The 18,720-nt window shown below is 34.5% G+C and overlaps 1 protein-coding gene across 1 annotated transcript; it reads left to right on the top strand.

Moving 5' to 3' along the window:
* Nucleotides 1-15,464: 15,464 nt before the first annotated feature.
* LOC106869719 (dolichyl-phosphate beta-glucosyltransferase) lies at nt 15,465-17,701 on the top strand. The gene has a single exon (XM_014915565.3). It carries the CDS (start codon nt 15,921-15,923, stop codon nt 16,881-16,883), a length of 963 nt encoding a protein of 320 aa, XP_014771051.1. The 5' UTR covers nt 15,465-15,920; the 3' UTR covers nt 16,884-17,701.
* Nucleotides 17,702-18,720: the final 1,019 nt, after the last annotated feature.

Below are 18,720 nucleotides of genomic sequence, written 5' to 3'. Positions count from 1 at the left end.
ATATCCACTCACAGGGCTTTGGTCAGCCCAAGGCTAAAGTAGAGGACACTTGTCCAAGTTGCCACACAGTAGGACTGAACCTGGAACCATGTGGTTGAGAAGCAAGCTTCTTACCACACAGCCATGTCTGCGCCTATATTCATATAATATTCACATATGGTAGAATTAGTAGAGCATGAAACAAATTATGTTGAGATAATTCAATAATGTTCCTTATATTCTGAGTTTAAATCCTGAGGCAGTGGATTGCAAGAATCATTAGAACACCAGAAAAAAATTTCCTACAGTATCTGTTCTGACACGTTACGTTCTGAGTTCAAATCCTGTTACGGTCAACTTTTCCTTTCATCCTTATTTCAATAAAATAAAATACCAGTCATTAACCCCCTACCCTCAAAACTACTAGCTATGTGCATAAATAATAATAATAACAACAACAATAAAAATAATAATTATTATAATTATCATTATTAAGGTGGCAAGTTGGCTGAATCATTAACACGCCGGGCAAAATGCTTAGCAGCATTTCATCCGTCCTTGCATTCTGAGTTCAAATTTCAGCAGGGGCGACTGCCTTTCATCCCTTTTGGGGGTCGATAAAATAAGTGAGTGCTGGGATCGATGTAATTGACTCACCCTCTCCCCAAAACTGCTGGCCTTGTGCCAAAATTTTAAACCATCATCATCATCATCATTATAAATGTTTGGCTGTTGAGTCATAGAGGTAATGGAAACACAAGCTAAATACCTTGCTGGTCTTTGATTTTTTCCCCCTTAAGATGGTAAGGGAGGGCACATTTTGATTATGTAGTCCGAGGTACACTATGCCTAGAAAAAAAAAAACAAGATGGAGAGCCTTTGATCATAAGTCTCCTCTGTCAGGATTTACTCAGGGCTAAACAACAATACCAATAAGAGTTCAAGCTGGGAACTACCTCTACACAGTTTATCAGCCTGCTAGAAATAGCTGCTATATCTCCCTCATATCTCTGTCTACCACTTTAAAAATATTGGCTGCATATAAATAATATACGTATATATGTTTATATATATATATATAATATTTGTATGTGTATATATATATATATATATATATATATAATATAATATAAATAATATAAATATATAATTTAGAGAAAAGAACCAAAATATGTGACTGTGGATTTTCATTGGTGAGTACATGAACTTTGGTTCTTTTCTCTAAATTATATATTTATATATTACATACTGTGAAACTTAATCTAATTTTAATTTTTGATAAATTGAATTTAATTGAGTTTTTACCTGTAAATTTGGATTTTTATCCCCAATATTATTATTATATATACATACAGATATATGTGTGCATGTGTACATACCTACATAGACACACACACACATTAAAATGTTGGCAATTCACTCTTATTACACAGAGTTTCTCATGTATAATCTTTTTTTAGTGATATAAGAAGGGGGGAATTGTGTTAATGATCAGGTCACTAATGTATAACAAAATTTCTTAACACTTTATATCATACAATATATCATAGAAGAAATTAAACAAAGTCAAACATGATGTTGTATGTATGTTTTAAATGGTTATTATGCGTTCTTCCACAATGTGCTAAACTTATTGTTGGTACTTATTAGCTGTGTGTGTGTCAGATAATTTGTTATTTGCTCTCACTCATGTTATTAATGACTTGGTCTTTGGATTCCTATCTGTTACATTCCTAATGTCTGTTTATTCTTTCTTGATCATTCATTCATTGGCTGGAAGTTCTGTCTGTAATTAAAGTGACTTTGCATCATGAGTGACTGATTCTCCATATGAGATATAATCTCTCTCACTCACTCACTCTCTTTCTCCCCCTTTCCCTCTCTTTCTCCTCCTTTCCCTCTCTTTCTCTTTCCCATTGAATGTGGAAAACAGAGAAAATAAATGTTTTCCTCAAACTACTGTGATGTTACTGAAGACTAAGATTTTGGATTCATTGATGCCATATCTCTGATTTGATTCTCTCTTTACAAGCCTTCCTTTAACTGCAGTCAAGGATTTCGGTTTATTATTATTATTTGTGTGTGTGTGTGTGTGTGTGTGTGTGTGTGTGTGTGTGTGTGCCAGTGTACTTGCTTTTGTATTTTTGCAGGATTTTGAAAAAAGACTTTTCATATGAAAAGTCATCATCAATCATCAATCATCAATCTCAGTTTAACAATAAATGCTTAACATCCATTTTATTGCCAAATATATTAAAATATATTGCCAAAGTAATTAAAATTGGTGCTTACTATTGTTAATAATGGATTTTTCGATTACATAAATTGTTGCTTGCCAGAGGTGGGCGAAGCAAAGGTCTTTTATCCACAGATATTTTTGACTGGATATTCTTCCTAAACTTTATTTGTTTCTCAAGTCAAAAGAGCAGCACCATTCTACCTGATGCAAGGCCAGCCTCTCACAATTGATATCATCCACATTAAAATATATATATATATCTTGCTATGCTTAACACTTTATAGCTAAATCTCACCTAGCTGTTGGTATGTACCCCAGGATGGTATAATTCACTGTTCTGTGTCTATAACCAAGACACTTAGTTTTCAACAATCTTGTTCGCATTTACATACACACACTCACATTTACACACACGTGTATATATGTGTGTAAATATGTATGTGTACATTTATATATATACATATATATATATATATATATATATGTATATATATATATATATATATGTATATATATATATATATATATATATATACATTATTTATATATATATATGTATACATACACACGCACATATATATATATACATTATATATATACACATACATATACATTATGTGTATGTATATGTGTGTGTCTGTGTGTATGTATAATCGCCATCATCATCATTTTATATTTGTTTCACTCATGTAAACATAAATGCACAGATGAATACATATACATGCATACACATGCACATCACACACACATGCATGTTTGTGTATATATATATGTATATGCATACATATAAATACATATGTATGTTATATATAATATACATCAACTGTTTTAAATGTTCTTTTATTTATTTATCTGTCTTTGCTTCCATTTTTTTCTTTATTTATATTTTATATGGAAATTATATTGCCTTATTTCTTGTTCCTAATGGACAACAACAAAAGAAAAAAGAAAAAAAAAATTGTAAATATTTTTACAATAATGATTTGTTCAAATTAAACAAGTTTATTAGTTCATGGTTTTTTTTTTTTAATTAATCATTTGGTAAAAATGTATCCAACAACAACAAAAAAGACAAAAGAAGAGATTAAATAAGTGTTGTGTGTCATGTAGCTGATTTTCTGATTAGCCCCAAGTTGGCTTTGATTAAGCAGACCGATGGTCAAAGGTATTCCAGCCACGACCAAGTTTGATGATTTTTTTCATTTTTATTTTATTTTTTTTCCTAAGCATAATATATACTGGACTGCTTTATTCCATGTGTCCTTTTGATTTTGAGATGTTAAGGTATAGTATGAAGGAGATGTAGCTGCTGTTTCTTGCAGGATGTGTGACCACATTATACCCCCCTCTCTCTTTCTCTCTCCCTTGTTGGTTCATCTTGTACCTGTTATAAGAACGTGGTCAGTCAAAGAACTTTCTTGGCATTCTGTCAGGGCATCTTCTGTCCATCTGAAATATGTAACAATAAATAAATTAAAATTTTAAAAAATTGATAAGAACTCTGTGGGTATTTTATCTTGTATGCTAAATACAAGGCTGTGTTTGAAAATGTGGAATGCCTTGGTACTGCAATTCTTCTTAAAGCCTTGAGATTTATAAACCAATTTTTTAATTTATATATTTTTTTTTTTAATTTTCCAACATAATGTTTTACTATGAAAAAATTTTTTTTTTATTATTGTAAAATAAAAGAAAAAAAGCAAACAAACTTGTGCCTGTAATAAAAATAATAATAATGATTGCAAAAATTACCTTCAATGCTTCCAATTTGGATGAATAAGTCAAAACTTAATACGACAATATTTTCATCTGTAGTCACTACATACCACTACAGATTAAAAAGATTTTTTTTTTGTAAAATCTGCCTGTTGTTACAGCTATTTTCTACAGTAAAACCAAAAGTGTCATAGCTATTTTTTACTGTGAATCTACCCTATTGTCATAGCTATTTTCTACTGTAACCTTATCCTGTTATCATAACTGTGAAATTACTTTGTTGTCATAGCTATTTTCTATTGTTATCATAACTGTAAAATTATCCTGTTGTCATAGCTGTTCTACCCTGTCGTATATATTTTCTACTGTGAAATTACATTGTCATATCTATTTTCTACTGTGAACCTTGTCATAGCTCTTTTCTACTGTAACTCTACCCTGTTATAACTATTTTCTACAGTACAATTACCTTGTTGTAATTGCTATTTTCTAATGTAAAATTACTTTATTATAATTATTTTACCCTGCTGTCAAAGCTATTTTCTACTGTAAATCTACCCTGATGTCACAGCTATTTTCTACTGTGAAACTACCCTGTTGTCATAATTTATTTTCTGCAGTAAATCTACCCTGATGTCATAGCTATTTTCTACAGTAAAATTACACTATTGTCATAGCTATTCCTATTCTATCCTGTTGTCATAGCTATTTTTTACCGTGAAACTACCCTGTTGTCATAGTTTATTTTCTGCAGTAAATCTACCCTGATGTCATAGCTATGCTCTACTGTAAAATTACCCTGTTATGATTATTCTACCATCTGTTATAGCTATTTTCTACTGTGAAACTACCCTGTTGACATAGCTATTTTCTACTGTGAAACTACCCTGTTGTCATAGTTTATTTTCTGCAGTAAATCTACCCTGATGTCATAGCTATGCTCTACTGTAAAATTACCCAGTCATGATTATTCTACCATCTGTTATAGCTATTTTCTACTGTAAAACTACCCTGTTGTCATAGCTATTTTCTTCTGTGACTCTACCCAGTTGTCATAGCTATTCTGCCTTGTTATAACTATTTTCTACTGTAAAATTACCATTGTCATAGTTTATTTTCTACAGTGAATCTACCCTGTTGTCATAGCTGTTTTCTGTTGTAAAATTACCCTGTTGCTATGATTATTCTACTGCTGTCATAGTTACTTTCTACTGTAAAACTACCCTCTTGTCGTAGTTATTTTCTACTGTAAAATTACCCTGTTGTCACAGTTGTTTTCTACTGTAAATCTACCCTGTTGTTATAACTGTTTTCTACAGTAAAACTAAAATTGTCATAGCTATTTTCTACTGTAGAATTACAGTTGTTATAACCATTTTCTACTTTAAAACTACTCCTTTCATCACAGCTATTTTTCCCTGACAAAAACAAAAAAAAAATCGACAAGTCATTATGGTTGCATTTTGCTGCAAAACTACTCTGTTGTCATGGCTATATATTTGTTAAAATCTACCCTATACTCATGGATATTTTTCTGTAATAAAACTACCCTGTATTCATGGATATATTTTACGTAGTTAGACGACTCTGTTTGACTACTCCACTGTTAAAACTACACTTTGATCATGGCTGTTTTCAATGATACAATTACACATTAGTCTTGACTGTTTTTCAGTTATAAAACTACACTTTATTATTAACTATTTTCAATGGTAAAATGATGCTTTTTGCTATGGCTCTTTTCTGAGGCTTGTTTCAATTATTATTTTCATATTTTCTGTGCTCACTTCTGTCACAATACTCTTGCTCATATGAATTTTTACAATTTCTACATAACATTTTATACAACGGTATCATTGTCATTTTGTTTGTTGTTGCAGTTGTTACTGTTGGCATTTAAAAAAAAAAATCTTTTAATATTGATTTCTGACGTAGGAACAAGGCCACACGTTTTTGTGGGGAAAGAATAGTACTTGATTATTTTTGTAGCTTACTAACCCTCATGGAAGAATGAAAGGTAAAGTTGACTCTGGTTGGAATCAAACTGTGAATGTAAAAGATCGCAATTAAGTGCTGAAAGCATGTTTGTCTAATTCTCCATTGATCTACTGTCCTCTTTTAATATTAGTTTCAAATTTTGGTGCATGACCAGCAATTTAGGTAAATTTTCAGATTAACACCCGCACGATTTTCACTAAGGTGTTAGGGTTAGGGTTTAGAGTCATGGTTAGGGTTACAGTTACGGTTAGGGTTTTAGGGTTAGGGTTAGGGAATTCCGTCCCTAACCCTAACCGTAACCCTAAACCCTAACCCTAATCCTAAAACCCTAACCCTGACTCTAAAACCCTAACCCTAACACCCTAGTGAAAATCGTGCGGGTGTTAATCTGAAAATTTACCTAATTTTAAGGGAGAGGTAAGTTGGTTACATTGACCCCAATATTCAACTGGTACTTATTTTATTGACCCATCTGCTTTTAATATTAACTTTTAATGTTTGAACACATGGATAGAAATTTTAAAGGGGAATGTATTCAGTTGAATAAACAGACCTCAGTATATCACTGGTACTTATTTTATCAATCAACCATTGGAAGAATGAAAGGCAAAGGCATGGCTGAATGGTTAAGAAGTTTGGTTTTCAACCTTGTGGTACCTGATTCAATCCTATTCTACAAATCTATAAGATTTTATTATTTTTTCTTTTTTCATCAAACCTTTAGGTTAACTGATACCTTATGAGTGAAATCTGGTAAATGGATACTGTGTGGAAGCTCATACTATGTGCTCTGGTTTTAGTTTGCAAATAATTTTTCCCTAATAGAAAAAAACGCTGGTTTGAAATTCAAAACAAGACTCTTTCTTTGGAATTTAGTCAATTTAGTCCGGTGGTCATGTATTTATGCATACACATATTTTTTATCTTTTATCTTTTACTTGTTTCAGTCATTAGACTCTAGCCATACTGGGGCACTGCTTTGAAGGATTTTAACCAAATGAATCAACCCCACTACCTTATTTGTATTTTTAATCTTGGTAATTATTCTATTGGTCTTTTTTGCTGAACCGTTAAGTTACAGGAACATGGGGGACAAAAACAGACACAAAGACACACACATAGATACATATTTACACATACACATATACATATATATATGATGGGTTTCTTTCAGTTTCCATCTACCAAATCCATTCACAAGGCTTTGGTCAGCCTGAGGTTATAGTAGAAGAAACTTCCTCAAGGTACCATGCAGTAGGACTGAACCTGGAACCATGTGGTTGGGAAGCAAGCTTCTTACTACACGACCACATCTGTGCCTGTACATATGCATATATATATAAACATGTATGTATGTGTACTTGTATACATGTGTGCAGTCATGGATTGTCATAGCTATTTTCTACAGTGAAATTACCCTATTGTCAAAGCTATTCTACCCTGTTGTCATAACTATTTTCTACTATGAAATTACCCTGTTGCCATAGTTTATTTTCTACATTAAATTTACTCTGTTGTCATAGCTATTTTCTATTGTAAAATTACCATGTTGTTATGATTATTCTACCATCTATCATTCAGATGGTAGAATATACACACATGTTTACATGTGTGTATATGCACCTATTACATTCTAAATGTCTTGAATGTTTTACATATTTACACAGTGTCTCCAATGACTTGTAGCTATAATTTTATAACTGGCTATGTTATTTCTGGTTTTGTAATGCCCATCTTCACAAAATTGTTGCTGAGGCAGTTAATTATGCATTCAAGTGCTCTGATACTGTATTTTCTGATGTATAGAATACACTCTTATCTGGGACAAACCCCTATTATATTTTGTGGAAAAAACAGATTTGATATGTTTCATCATACACTCATTCAAAAAATGCTTAGCGGTATTTCGTCTGCCGCTATGTTCTGAGTTCAAATTCGGCCGAGGTCGACTTTGCTTTCATCCTTTCCGGGTCGATTAAATAAGTACCAATTACACACTGAGGCCGATATAATCGACTTAATCCATTTGTCTGTCCTTGTTTGTCTCCTCTGTGGGTAGTAAAGAAATAACACTCATTCACTTGGTATCCCATCTATAATACAGTTGCATTTGATGCATGGCAATTTTTTTGCTACATTCAAGAATAAAAAGTGTATCTTATACACTGACATACACAGTAAGTATGAATTTAACCCTTTAGCATTCAGATTACTCTGTCGAATGTGATGTTTTATCTATTCACATTGTTTTGTATTAATCATGCATTATAGCTTTGAGATTTTGGTGATATGATTGTCTATTTTTAGGATAACATTGCAGGATAGGTATAAGAAGCCAGATCTGGCCAGTTTGAACATAAAATAGGTGAAATATTTGGACTGGATATGGCTGGCTTAAATGCAAAAAGCTTAAAGCTACAGTCTGATTGGAGTAACTGCACATTTCTCATTACTTCAGAATGTTTTCTTTTTCACTCATCTTTAACATAATATTAACATCTGATGGGCAACAGATTTCCATTGCTGTTCATAATTCCTTTTCTACTGGTCTATTAAACTTGCATTTTGCTGTGCCGCTGGACTGGCTCCTGTGCAGGTGGCACGTAAAAAACACCATTTTTGAGCGTGGCCGTTGCCAGTACCATGTGACTGGCCCTCGTGCCAGTGGCACGTAAAAGCACCCACTACACTCTCAGAGTGGTTGGCATTGGGAAGGGCATCCAGCTGTAGAAACTCTGCCAGATCAGACTGGAGCCTGGTGCAGCCTTCTGGCTTGCCAGTCCTCAGTCAAATCGTCCAACCCATGCTAGCATGGAAAGCAGATGTTAAACAATGATGATGATGATGATGACTGCCTCTGGCTCATGTTCATACCGTTTTCCTGTCACTTCACTTTAAATCTACACTCTCTTGGTTAACATCAGTCATGCAGCATTTTCTTGTTCTGCTGGTATTGGATTGCTAGATATCCAGATACCAAGCCACAGTCTACAACATTATGTATCTAGTCTCTTTCTTATGGTTCTTGCTATGCCAAACAAACAGGTTTTCTGTCATGTCAGGAAATTCAGCCCAACATCCAATGTCTTTAACCAACCGTTTAAATTTCTTACAACTATGTGCCTGGGGCCTATATTACAACTGGGATAGTAACAACTTCACTACATTTAAGGATTCTCTGAAGTTTGTATCTTAAGTTCTGCTATTTTTGTCTTTTCTCATGTTGTTTGTCTACTCTTGTATCAAATTATTATCATTATTACCACCATCATCATCATCATCATCATCATCATCATGAAGGTGGTGAGCTGGCAGAATAGTCCGCATGCCGGGCAAAATTCCTAGCAGCATTTCATCCTTTTGGGGGTTGATAAAATAAGTACCAGTTGAGCACTGGGGTTGATATAATTGACTTGCACCTGCCTCCACAATTGCTGGCCTTGTGCCAAAATTAGAAACCATTATTATTACTATTATTATTATTATTTTTGTTAATTCGGGTTTTGTTGGAACTCCTGGAGCCTTGCATGCATAATGAGCTTCTTATCTGCAACCTATGGTACCCATGCTATTTGTAAAACTTCCCTGAGGATTCTGGCCATGCTAAGGAGGTAAAACTTGTAACAGTTCTGCTGGACACTCTATTCCAATTTCCTTTATATTCCTCTTGATGCCTTCTGATACTGTCACCAAGGACCCAACAATAATTGGCACTTATCTTCACCTTCTTCATTTTCCACAGTCCAGTCAAGTTATCTCATATTATTATTATTATTATTATTATTATCTGAAGTCATTAGAGTAGTGGATTGGCAAAATCAATAGAACATCAGACAAAATACCCTGGGGCATTTATTCCAATTTTTGTATGTACTGAGGTCAAATCAAACCCAAAGTCAACTTTGCCTTCCATCCCTTAGGAGCCAATAAAATAAAGTACCAGTCATGTGGGGGGGGGGGGGTCAACGGTATCAAATAACACCCTCCTCTCAAAATTTTGTTTCTATGCCAAAATCAAAACAAAAAAAAACAAATATTTATTAGAAATCATTAGATGTGAATCTGCAGAATAGTTGGTGTGTCAAACAAAATGTAGTATGGTATTTATTCTGATTTTTTTTTTTACATACTGAGTTCAAATCCTACTGAAGCAAACTTTGCTTTACATTCCTCTGGGGTTGATGAAATGAAGTACATGTCAAAAACTAGAGCTGATGGCATTGACTAACTTCTTCCCTTCAAAGTTTCTGGCCTTGTGCCAAAAATTAGTAAGAATTATTATCATTATTATTAATTAATATTATTCATTAGCACGTTGGACAAAATACGTTCTGAGTTCAAATTCCGCCAAGGTCGACTTTGCCTTTCATGCTTTCGGGATTGTTAAATTAAGTACCAGTGATACACTGGGGTCGATGTAATTGACTAGTCCCCTACCTGCAAATTTCAGGTCTTGTGCCTATAGTAGAAAGGATTATCGTCATCATTATTATTATTATTATTATTATTATTATTATTATTATTATCATTATTATTATTATTTTTGTTGTTGTTGTTCTTTAAAGCAGTGAGCTGGCAGAATCATTAGAGTGCTGAGCAAAATGATTAGCAGCATTTCGTCCATCTTTACGTTCTGAGTTCAAATTCCGCCAAGGTCGACTTTGCCTTTCATCCTTTCAGGGTCAATAAGTTAAGTACCAGTGAAACACTGGGATCGATGTAGTTGACAACTCCCCTCTTCCCAAATTTCAAGCCTTGTGCTTATAGTAGAACGGATTATCATCATTATTATTATTATTAGTAGTAGTAGTAGTAAGAGCAATGGATTGGCCGAATCATTAGAGCATTGAAAGAAAAAAATGCCTTTACATTCTCCTTACATTCTATGTTTCAATCCCACCTAGATCGACTTTGCCTTTTCTTCCCTCTGGAGTTGAGAAAAATAAAGTACCAGTCGAGTATTGAGTACAAATTAAATTCAATTTAACAAAATGGTTGGACTTGTGCTTAAATTAGAAACAATTACTACTACTACTATTATTATTATTATTATCATTATTATTATTATTATTATTATTAAGGTGACAAGCTGGCAGGATTGTTAGTACGCTGGATGAAATGCTTAGTGGTAAGTTCACCCATCACTAGGTTTTGAGTTCAAATTCTGCCGAGGTCGATTTTGCCTTTCATCCTTTTAGGGTCGATAAATTAAGTACCAGTTACTCACTGGGGTCAATATAATTGACCAGCCCCTTCCCCCAAAATTTCAGGCCTTGTGCCTATAGTATTATTATTATTACTATTGTTGTTGTTGTTGTTATTTTCTGCACTATTCTGAGTTGAATCTCACCAGTGTTGACTTTGCCTTTTATCCGAAGTAATGATATCAATATTATGGCTTTATTTAAGCAACTATTTTCCAAGTCTTGTGTTCATTATGTCTGTTTGTCTGACTGATTGATTGATCAATTAATCAATCGATTGTTTGTTGGGATTTTTTGTTGTTTTTTTTTTGTTTTGTTTTTTTTACTTGATATCATGTTTTAATAATAATAATTATATAACAGTGTTTCCTTCCAGGTCCTTTACTACAAACAAAAAAAAAATAAAAATGGAAAAAATAACAAACAGAAATATAATTAAAAGAAAAAAAAGATCAAAACTTCAACAAAAAGTTTTTTTTTAAAAATATTATATATATACATGGTTCGAAATAAATAAAAAAAATTAATTGAAAAAAAAAAACGAAAAGAAAATGTTTGCAGATAAATTTTGTTGTGTGTTTTTTTTTTCTTTTTGGGGTCTGAATTAATTATTCATTTTACTTGTATTTTATCCCAGCACCATGTTTGTCTGTGAGGACACTGAGAGCCATTAGTTCATCCTTGAAGGATGACTGATGACTTGCGTGGTTCTCAACCGTTTTCAGATGATTGATGACTGATGGTTCTCAGCTATTTTTTTACCTATGGATCCCTTTGATTACTATTTTATTCTGGTGGACCCCAATAGCCATTCAATGTTTAAAAGCTCAGGTGTACTACAACTCATCAGAAAAAAATATCCCAAAGTGTATGAGCAGTTTATAGAATAATGCACAGGAAGTGGACAGTGAATAAGTCATCAGGTGTACTGTTGGCAAATTTCAGGAAACACGGAAGTTTTGAGTGATATAGTGGTGCAACAGCCAACTATACTGATGTGGGTAGTTTATTCCATGCTTCAGCAATTTGGAGCATGAAAAAACGTTTCTGAAAGTCATGGGTGTTGTGTTTTTTTTTATTATTATTTTCTAAGCATGTCTACAAGTGTTGGACATGGAATTTAGCCCCAAGTCATCTTGATGGGGCACTAAAGTGATCTTTGGTTAGTTTGAACTCACTTGGAAGAGATATGATAGTAATTTTAGTTGACTGTCAAAAATATTTTGGAAGTGTACTTGTCCGGCAAATGATTAAATCTGAGACCCATGTGTTAATATTCATTATTAGCCATTCAAAGAAACACGCTTTATCGTTCCTTCCATTAACAGTTCCTTATACAGTTTAAACCAATCCTTCTTACTGTCTCTGTTCTGTGGTCATGGACTGATAAATTCTTTTTTTTGAAGTTGTGAATGCTTGATTCTGCTGTACTGTACAATGCTAAATTTGTTCCCCGCTGAGAGAAGGAAGAAAGAGAAAGAGAGAACATGAATTTCGACCAACAGCCAAATTAACCAGCCAACCAGGCAATGACAACTGGAATGACCTAAACTCTGAAGCCTATCTACAGTGACCAACAGCCTCATCTCAGAACAGTCGCAGTGGAATTATTTCAGTGATTGGGTTGCAGTTAATGCAATGGTCATCCAACAACCACATACAGGCTCCTTCATTGTCTCTCAAAATTTATCTTAAATATTTTCTTTAATCCGAACTCGCCAATATCGAAGTAACATAACTCTTTAACAATGTATGGTGGAATTATGTCCCTTGTTCTTTTATTAGCAATTGAGTGTGAAGTATTTATTGCTAAGCAGTCGAAATGAATTTTGCAATTTTTAGAACAGAATGCATTATTCGTTTTTGCTCTTGTCTATCAGAACTAGAGAAATTAGATATATTTGTTTCACTTAATTTTGAAAATAACGAAGTTAGCAAAATAACTTTGTCATTATTAATCTAGTATTTGGAACAAATTATTTTGAAATTTTGATCTAATCACTTCAAAAACAAGAAGTTTATCATAGAACCAGAGGTGCCCTGATATGTGTGTTGGATTCAAAAGATTTAGGAAAATTAGAGGAATTCTGCTTTAAACATGCCATGTAACTCTTCATAACTAGTTTATTTTTTAGAAATTTTAGAAAATACAGTTCTATATTTAAGAGATGAGGAATTATGTACATTATTTACATTACTTACACTTGACGGATATTTGTCCTCATCTTGTTTGCTGTTAACACAACGTTTCAGCTGATATACCCTCCAGCCTTCATCAGGTGTCTTGGGGAAATTTCAAACCTGGGTTCTCATTCCTAAGATATTTTTCAATGTTATTATTATTATTATTATTATTGTTATTATTATTCAGGTCACTGCCTGGAATTGAACTTGGTATCTTGGGGTTAGTAGCCCGTGCTCTTAACCACTACGCCATATGCCCAGGCATATGGCATAGTGGTTAAGAGTGCGGGCTACTAACCCCAAGATACCAAGTTCAATTCCAGGCAGTGACCTGAATAATAATAACAATAATAATAATAATGATAATAATAATAATAATAACGTTGAAAAATATCTTAGGAATGAGAACCCAGGTTCGAAATTTCCCCAAGACACCTGATGAAGGCTGGAGGGTATATCAGTCAAAACGTTGTGTTAGCAACAAACAAGATGAGGACAAATATCTGTCAAATGTAAATAATGTAAATAATTTTTAGAAAAGTTTTTAGAATTTACGTCCTACACATGGGAATTCGTATGATTATGTAAAAGCCAAAACAAAAAAAAAAATTTTGGTGAGTGATTTAAGGATTATTGACCTGTTATTTTTAGCACATCTCACTCACAACAGATGCTAAATGATAATGATGATGATGACTGATTAGTCCTACCTTTTCAACAAAACATTTCTGATCATGGAGTAGAACTATACCAACATGTCAGGTACTAAACTGGGAATGCGAAATCTAATTACAAATACAGAAGAATGTAGAGTCTATGTATTTTGTTCGTGAACAGGTGAAGGCCTTGCTGAGAAAACTTGAAGAACATGAAAATTATGAAAAAGTTAGGAGAAATTTTAACTGTTTTTATGAAGAATAACACTAATTAGTCCCAGTTTCAACTTCCTCGCTCCTGGTTATCATTGCTATTGGTCTTGGTTCCAACTTAGAAAACTATAGGAAGCCTCTGTGTACCCCACCCTTGCTTTCCCCACTCTCACCTCCCACACATCCCAACACCACCACATCACACCACACACCACCACACCACATCACATATATATATATATATATAGTGAGCTAGAATGTTAAAACTTAGTGCAACTGCACAGCAGAGTTCAAGATCAATCTGTGCCAAGTGCTTTGGCTTTGTTACTATGGCAACAGTCCGGATACTTATTGATCAGACCATGTATTTTCAAAAATGGTCACTATCTCACAAAAACTATATTAGCTAAGCAAATGTCCTTTCCTAAATGCATTAAAAGCATTTTAACATAATCTGAACACTATTTCAGAAAATTATCACTGTTCTCTTTGACCATATAAAAGATAAATTTGGCTGGGGAAAATTGAGTAACACAAGATAATGTAATTTTGCTACCTCAGTTCTCTAGAAAACAGACTCATACACATCATTATACATCCCTAGACATCAGAAAGATCAGAAATATAAAAAGAAATTTTAATATCTAGGCGTAGGAGTGGCTGTGTGGTAAGTAGCTTGCTTACCAACCACATGGTTCCGGGTTCAGTCCCACTGCGTGGCACCTTGGGCAAGTGTCTTCTACTATAGCCTCAGGCCGACCAAAGCCTTGTGAGTGGATTTGGTAGATGGAAACTGAAAGAAGCCCGTCGTATATATGTATATATATATATGTATGTGTGTGTATATGTTTGTGTGTCTGTGTTTGGTTTGTCCCCCCAACATCGCTTGACAACCGATGCTGGTGTGTTTACGTCCCCGTAACTTAGCAGTTCGGCACAAGAGAACGATAAAATAAATACTAGGCTTCCAAAGAATAAGTCCTGGGGTCGATTTGCTCGACTAAAGGCGGTGCTCCAGTTAAGTGCAGGAGTCGATGTAATCAACTGCTGGCCTTGTACCAAAATTAGAAAGGAAAAGTGAGTGGTGATAATAAAAAAAAAAACAGAGGCATATTTTTTGGTGATGGTGATATTGGTGACAGCCACAGGTCAACAGCTTAAAATTTAATGTAGCAAGAAGAATAGATCAAGACAGGCTATATGTCAACATCACTCACTACAAACGCTTTTGATTACATGTTGTTGTTGTTGAAACTCTGTCGCTTACGACGTCGAGGGTTCCAGTTGATCCGATCAACGGAACAGACTGCTCGTGAAATTAACATGCAAGTGGCTGAGCACTCCACAGACACGTGTACCCTTAACGTAGTTCTCGGGGATATTCAGCGTGACACAGTGTGACAAGGCTGACCCTTTGAATTACAGGCACAACAGAAACAGGAAGTAAGAGTGAGAGAAAGTTGTGGTGAAAGAGTACAGCAGGGTTCGCCACCATCCCCTGCCGGAGCCTCGTGGAGCTTTTAGGTGTTTTCACTCAATAAACACTCACAACGCCCGGTCTGGGAATCGAAACCGCGATCCTATGACCGCGAGTCCGCTGCCCTAACCACTGGGCCATTGCATCTTCACTTTAATTACATAGACCAGAGAGCTTCGGAGAGTGTAGAACTCTTCTGCGTTGTGAAAACTCAAAAAGACACAAACACTCAACAAATAGCGACAGACGTGGCGATGTTATTCGCCGGTTTAATTATCATCGTTTTGGTGATATTCATATGTTTATTTTTTGTATACATCGTTGCGGAACCCCATCCGAGCCTTGAACGTCATGAGTCCGAAATGTTCTTCGTCGATCCGAAAAACAACAACAAAAAGTCTCGTTTTTTGCATAATATCGACGCTGCCTCTATAGACCTTACTGTTGTGGTACCTGCATATAATGAAGAAGAGCGAATGCCGCAGATGTTGAACGAAGCTATAGCTTTCTTAAACAAACGACAGAAAAGCAACCCCGCTTTTACGTACGAGATAATCATCGTTGACGATGGCAGTAACGACAACACTACAAAAACCGGACTGTTGTACGTAGGGAAGTATGGAGTAGATAAAGTCCGGGTATTAACGCTTGAGAAAAATCGCGGTAAAGGTGGTGCTATCCGTCTAGGAGTATTGTCGTCCCGTGGTCGAAGAATACTCTTCGCCGATGCTGATGGAGCCACTAAGTTCAGTGATCTGGGTAAATTGGAAAAGAAATTAGAGCAAGAAGTTCGAAAAACTCCGTCAAATTTGGTCGTAATTTGCGGTTCACGAGCACACTTGGAAAAAGAGTCTATAGCCACACGGACCTACTTTAGGACTATTCTCATGTACGGTTTCCACTTTGTTGTTTGGTTTCTCTGCGTGAGAGGTGTGAAGGATACCCAGTGTGGATTTAAACTGCTGAGTAGAGAGGCCGCTTTGCTTCTGTTCCGAAACTTACACGTGGAAAGGTGGGCTTTCGATGTTGACATTCTTTATCTTGCGCAGTATTTTAAAATGACCATTGCAGAAGTAGCTGTCACTTGGGAAGAAATTGAAGGCTCCAAATTAGTTCCTTTCTGGAGCTGGTTACAAATGGGCAAGGACCTCTTCCTCATTTGGCTTCACTATTCTATTGGAGCGTGGAGAATTAATTCAAAGCGGAAAGTCACGTAAAATATTTATGTTTACCTAAGTTCATGACTATAATTATTAACTGTTATAATTATTTTTATAATCATTATTGGATAGGGACCCGATTGGTGGATCGACGGAGTAAATATGATGTTCTGTTTAATTATCTCCCTTTACGTTCTGAGTTCAAATCTTACCCGGGTCGAGAAAATCAGAGCCCAGTCAAATACTGAGGTCCATTAAGTCGGTTATACCCAGAATTCACCATTTGAATTACGGCCATACCGTAGCACTGCCTTTATTAGGTTTAATCGATTATATCAACCCATGTACTTTCATCGATTTTACAAAGACGACAGGCAAAAGTGGACCTAGGTAAGATTTTAAACAAGAAAACGTAAAGGGACTTAAGTAAATTCCACGAGGAATTTAGTCCCTCGGTTTATCAATTCTGACATAACCCTCCTCAAAAAGTTTTTAAAAAAATTAATAACATAAACAGAAAAAAAATAATGCATTCCTCTAAACTGTAATATATTATTTTTGGTTGAAATATATTTTAGACGGTATAAAGTTTTCAATACCTGTCATCTTTCAAGTTTTTTTTTTTCGCCGCCTGAAACTCAGCAATTTAAAAACTTTTATTTTATTTTCATTTATAAAAAAAAAAAAAGAATTTAATCAAGACAAACACCTGTTTCTGTTTTGAACTATAGTAAGTTTTATTTTATTTTTTCATTTGTGAAAAAAAAACAAAAAACAAATAAGGAATGTATTTAAAGAACATTTTGTTATGAACATGAACATGTTTTTATCCCCATTTTTTTTCTCATCTAATAAAATAACAGAAACAGTTGTTATATTCGTCTTAATGTTACTCTTTTTCCGTAAAACAACAATACACATTTAACTCTACTGATCGATGAAATGTAACATGCCTGAGCATGTAATTATTCTATATTAATCATTTTTATAATGTTTACAAAAAAATTGTAAATAACATAAACGGAAGCTTATATAAGACTGAATCGCAATATTTGTTATATACATGCATGCATGCATACATACATGCATGCATACCTACATACCCACCCTGTTGTTGATGTTGAAATTCCAATGAAGGAGCCTTGGATCTAGGTTAGAAACCGGCTCTTTCTCTATTGGCAAGAAATATACTGAATAATGATATGCATACATATATATACAGAGAGAGAAAGAGAGACTGGCTGGAGAGGTAGCTATGTGTGTGTACATACACACAGGCAGACAGAGGTAGTTGTGTACTTCAGAGGTTTGCTTCCCAACCACATGGTTCAGGGTTCAGTCCCACTGCATAGCACTCTGACCTAAGTTGTGACCAAAGTCTTGTGAGTGGATTTAGTAGACGGAAACTGAAAGAAGCTCATCTTGTGTGTGTGTGTATTTTTGTTTCCTTGTCTTGGCTACATGTAGTAGTTGTACATGAGTGTCAGTCACACAAACAGTGTAATTCGTTTGCAGTATTCTGTGGAAATATGCATGGCCATGGAGAAAGATTACGTTACTTGGAAACAGGCAAGGTATCCAGCTGTGGAAAATCTGGCTCAATAAACTTCATCCAAACCAGGTAGGCATCAAAAAGTGGCTATCAAAACGATGGTGATGATGAGACATGTGTATGTGTGTGTGTTCATGTTAAGATATACATCTTAACGTGGACAGACACTACATGTATTTATACATGAATATATATATAGACTCTACCTCTGGTATTTGAGTACTCTTTTTTCCACCTTGTTGCACATTTTATGTGCTTACTCCGGTATGTATATATATATATATATACACACACAGTTTAAATATAGGATAAAATCTTTATAAGAATTTATCAAGTAGTTAG

This window comes from Octopus bimaculoides, chromosome 11 (assembly GCF_046866305.1).
Source record: "Octopus bimaculoides isolate indiv1 chromosome 11, ASM4686630v1, whole genome shotgun sequence".
Lineage (NCBI taxonomy): Eukaryota > Metazoa > Mollusca > Cephalopoda > Octopoda > Octopodidae > Octopus > Octopus bimaculoides.
Note: the sequence above shows the minus strand (reverse complement) of the source record. Positions and strands in the feature narration are given on the sequence as shown.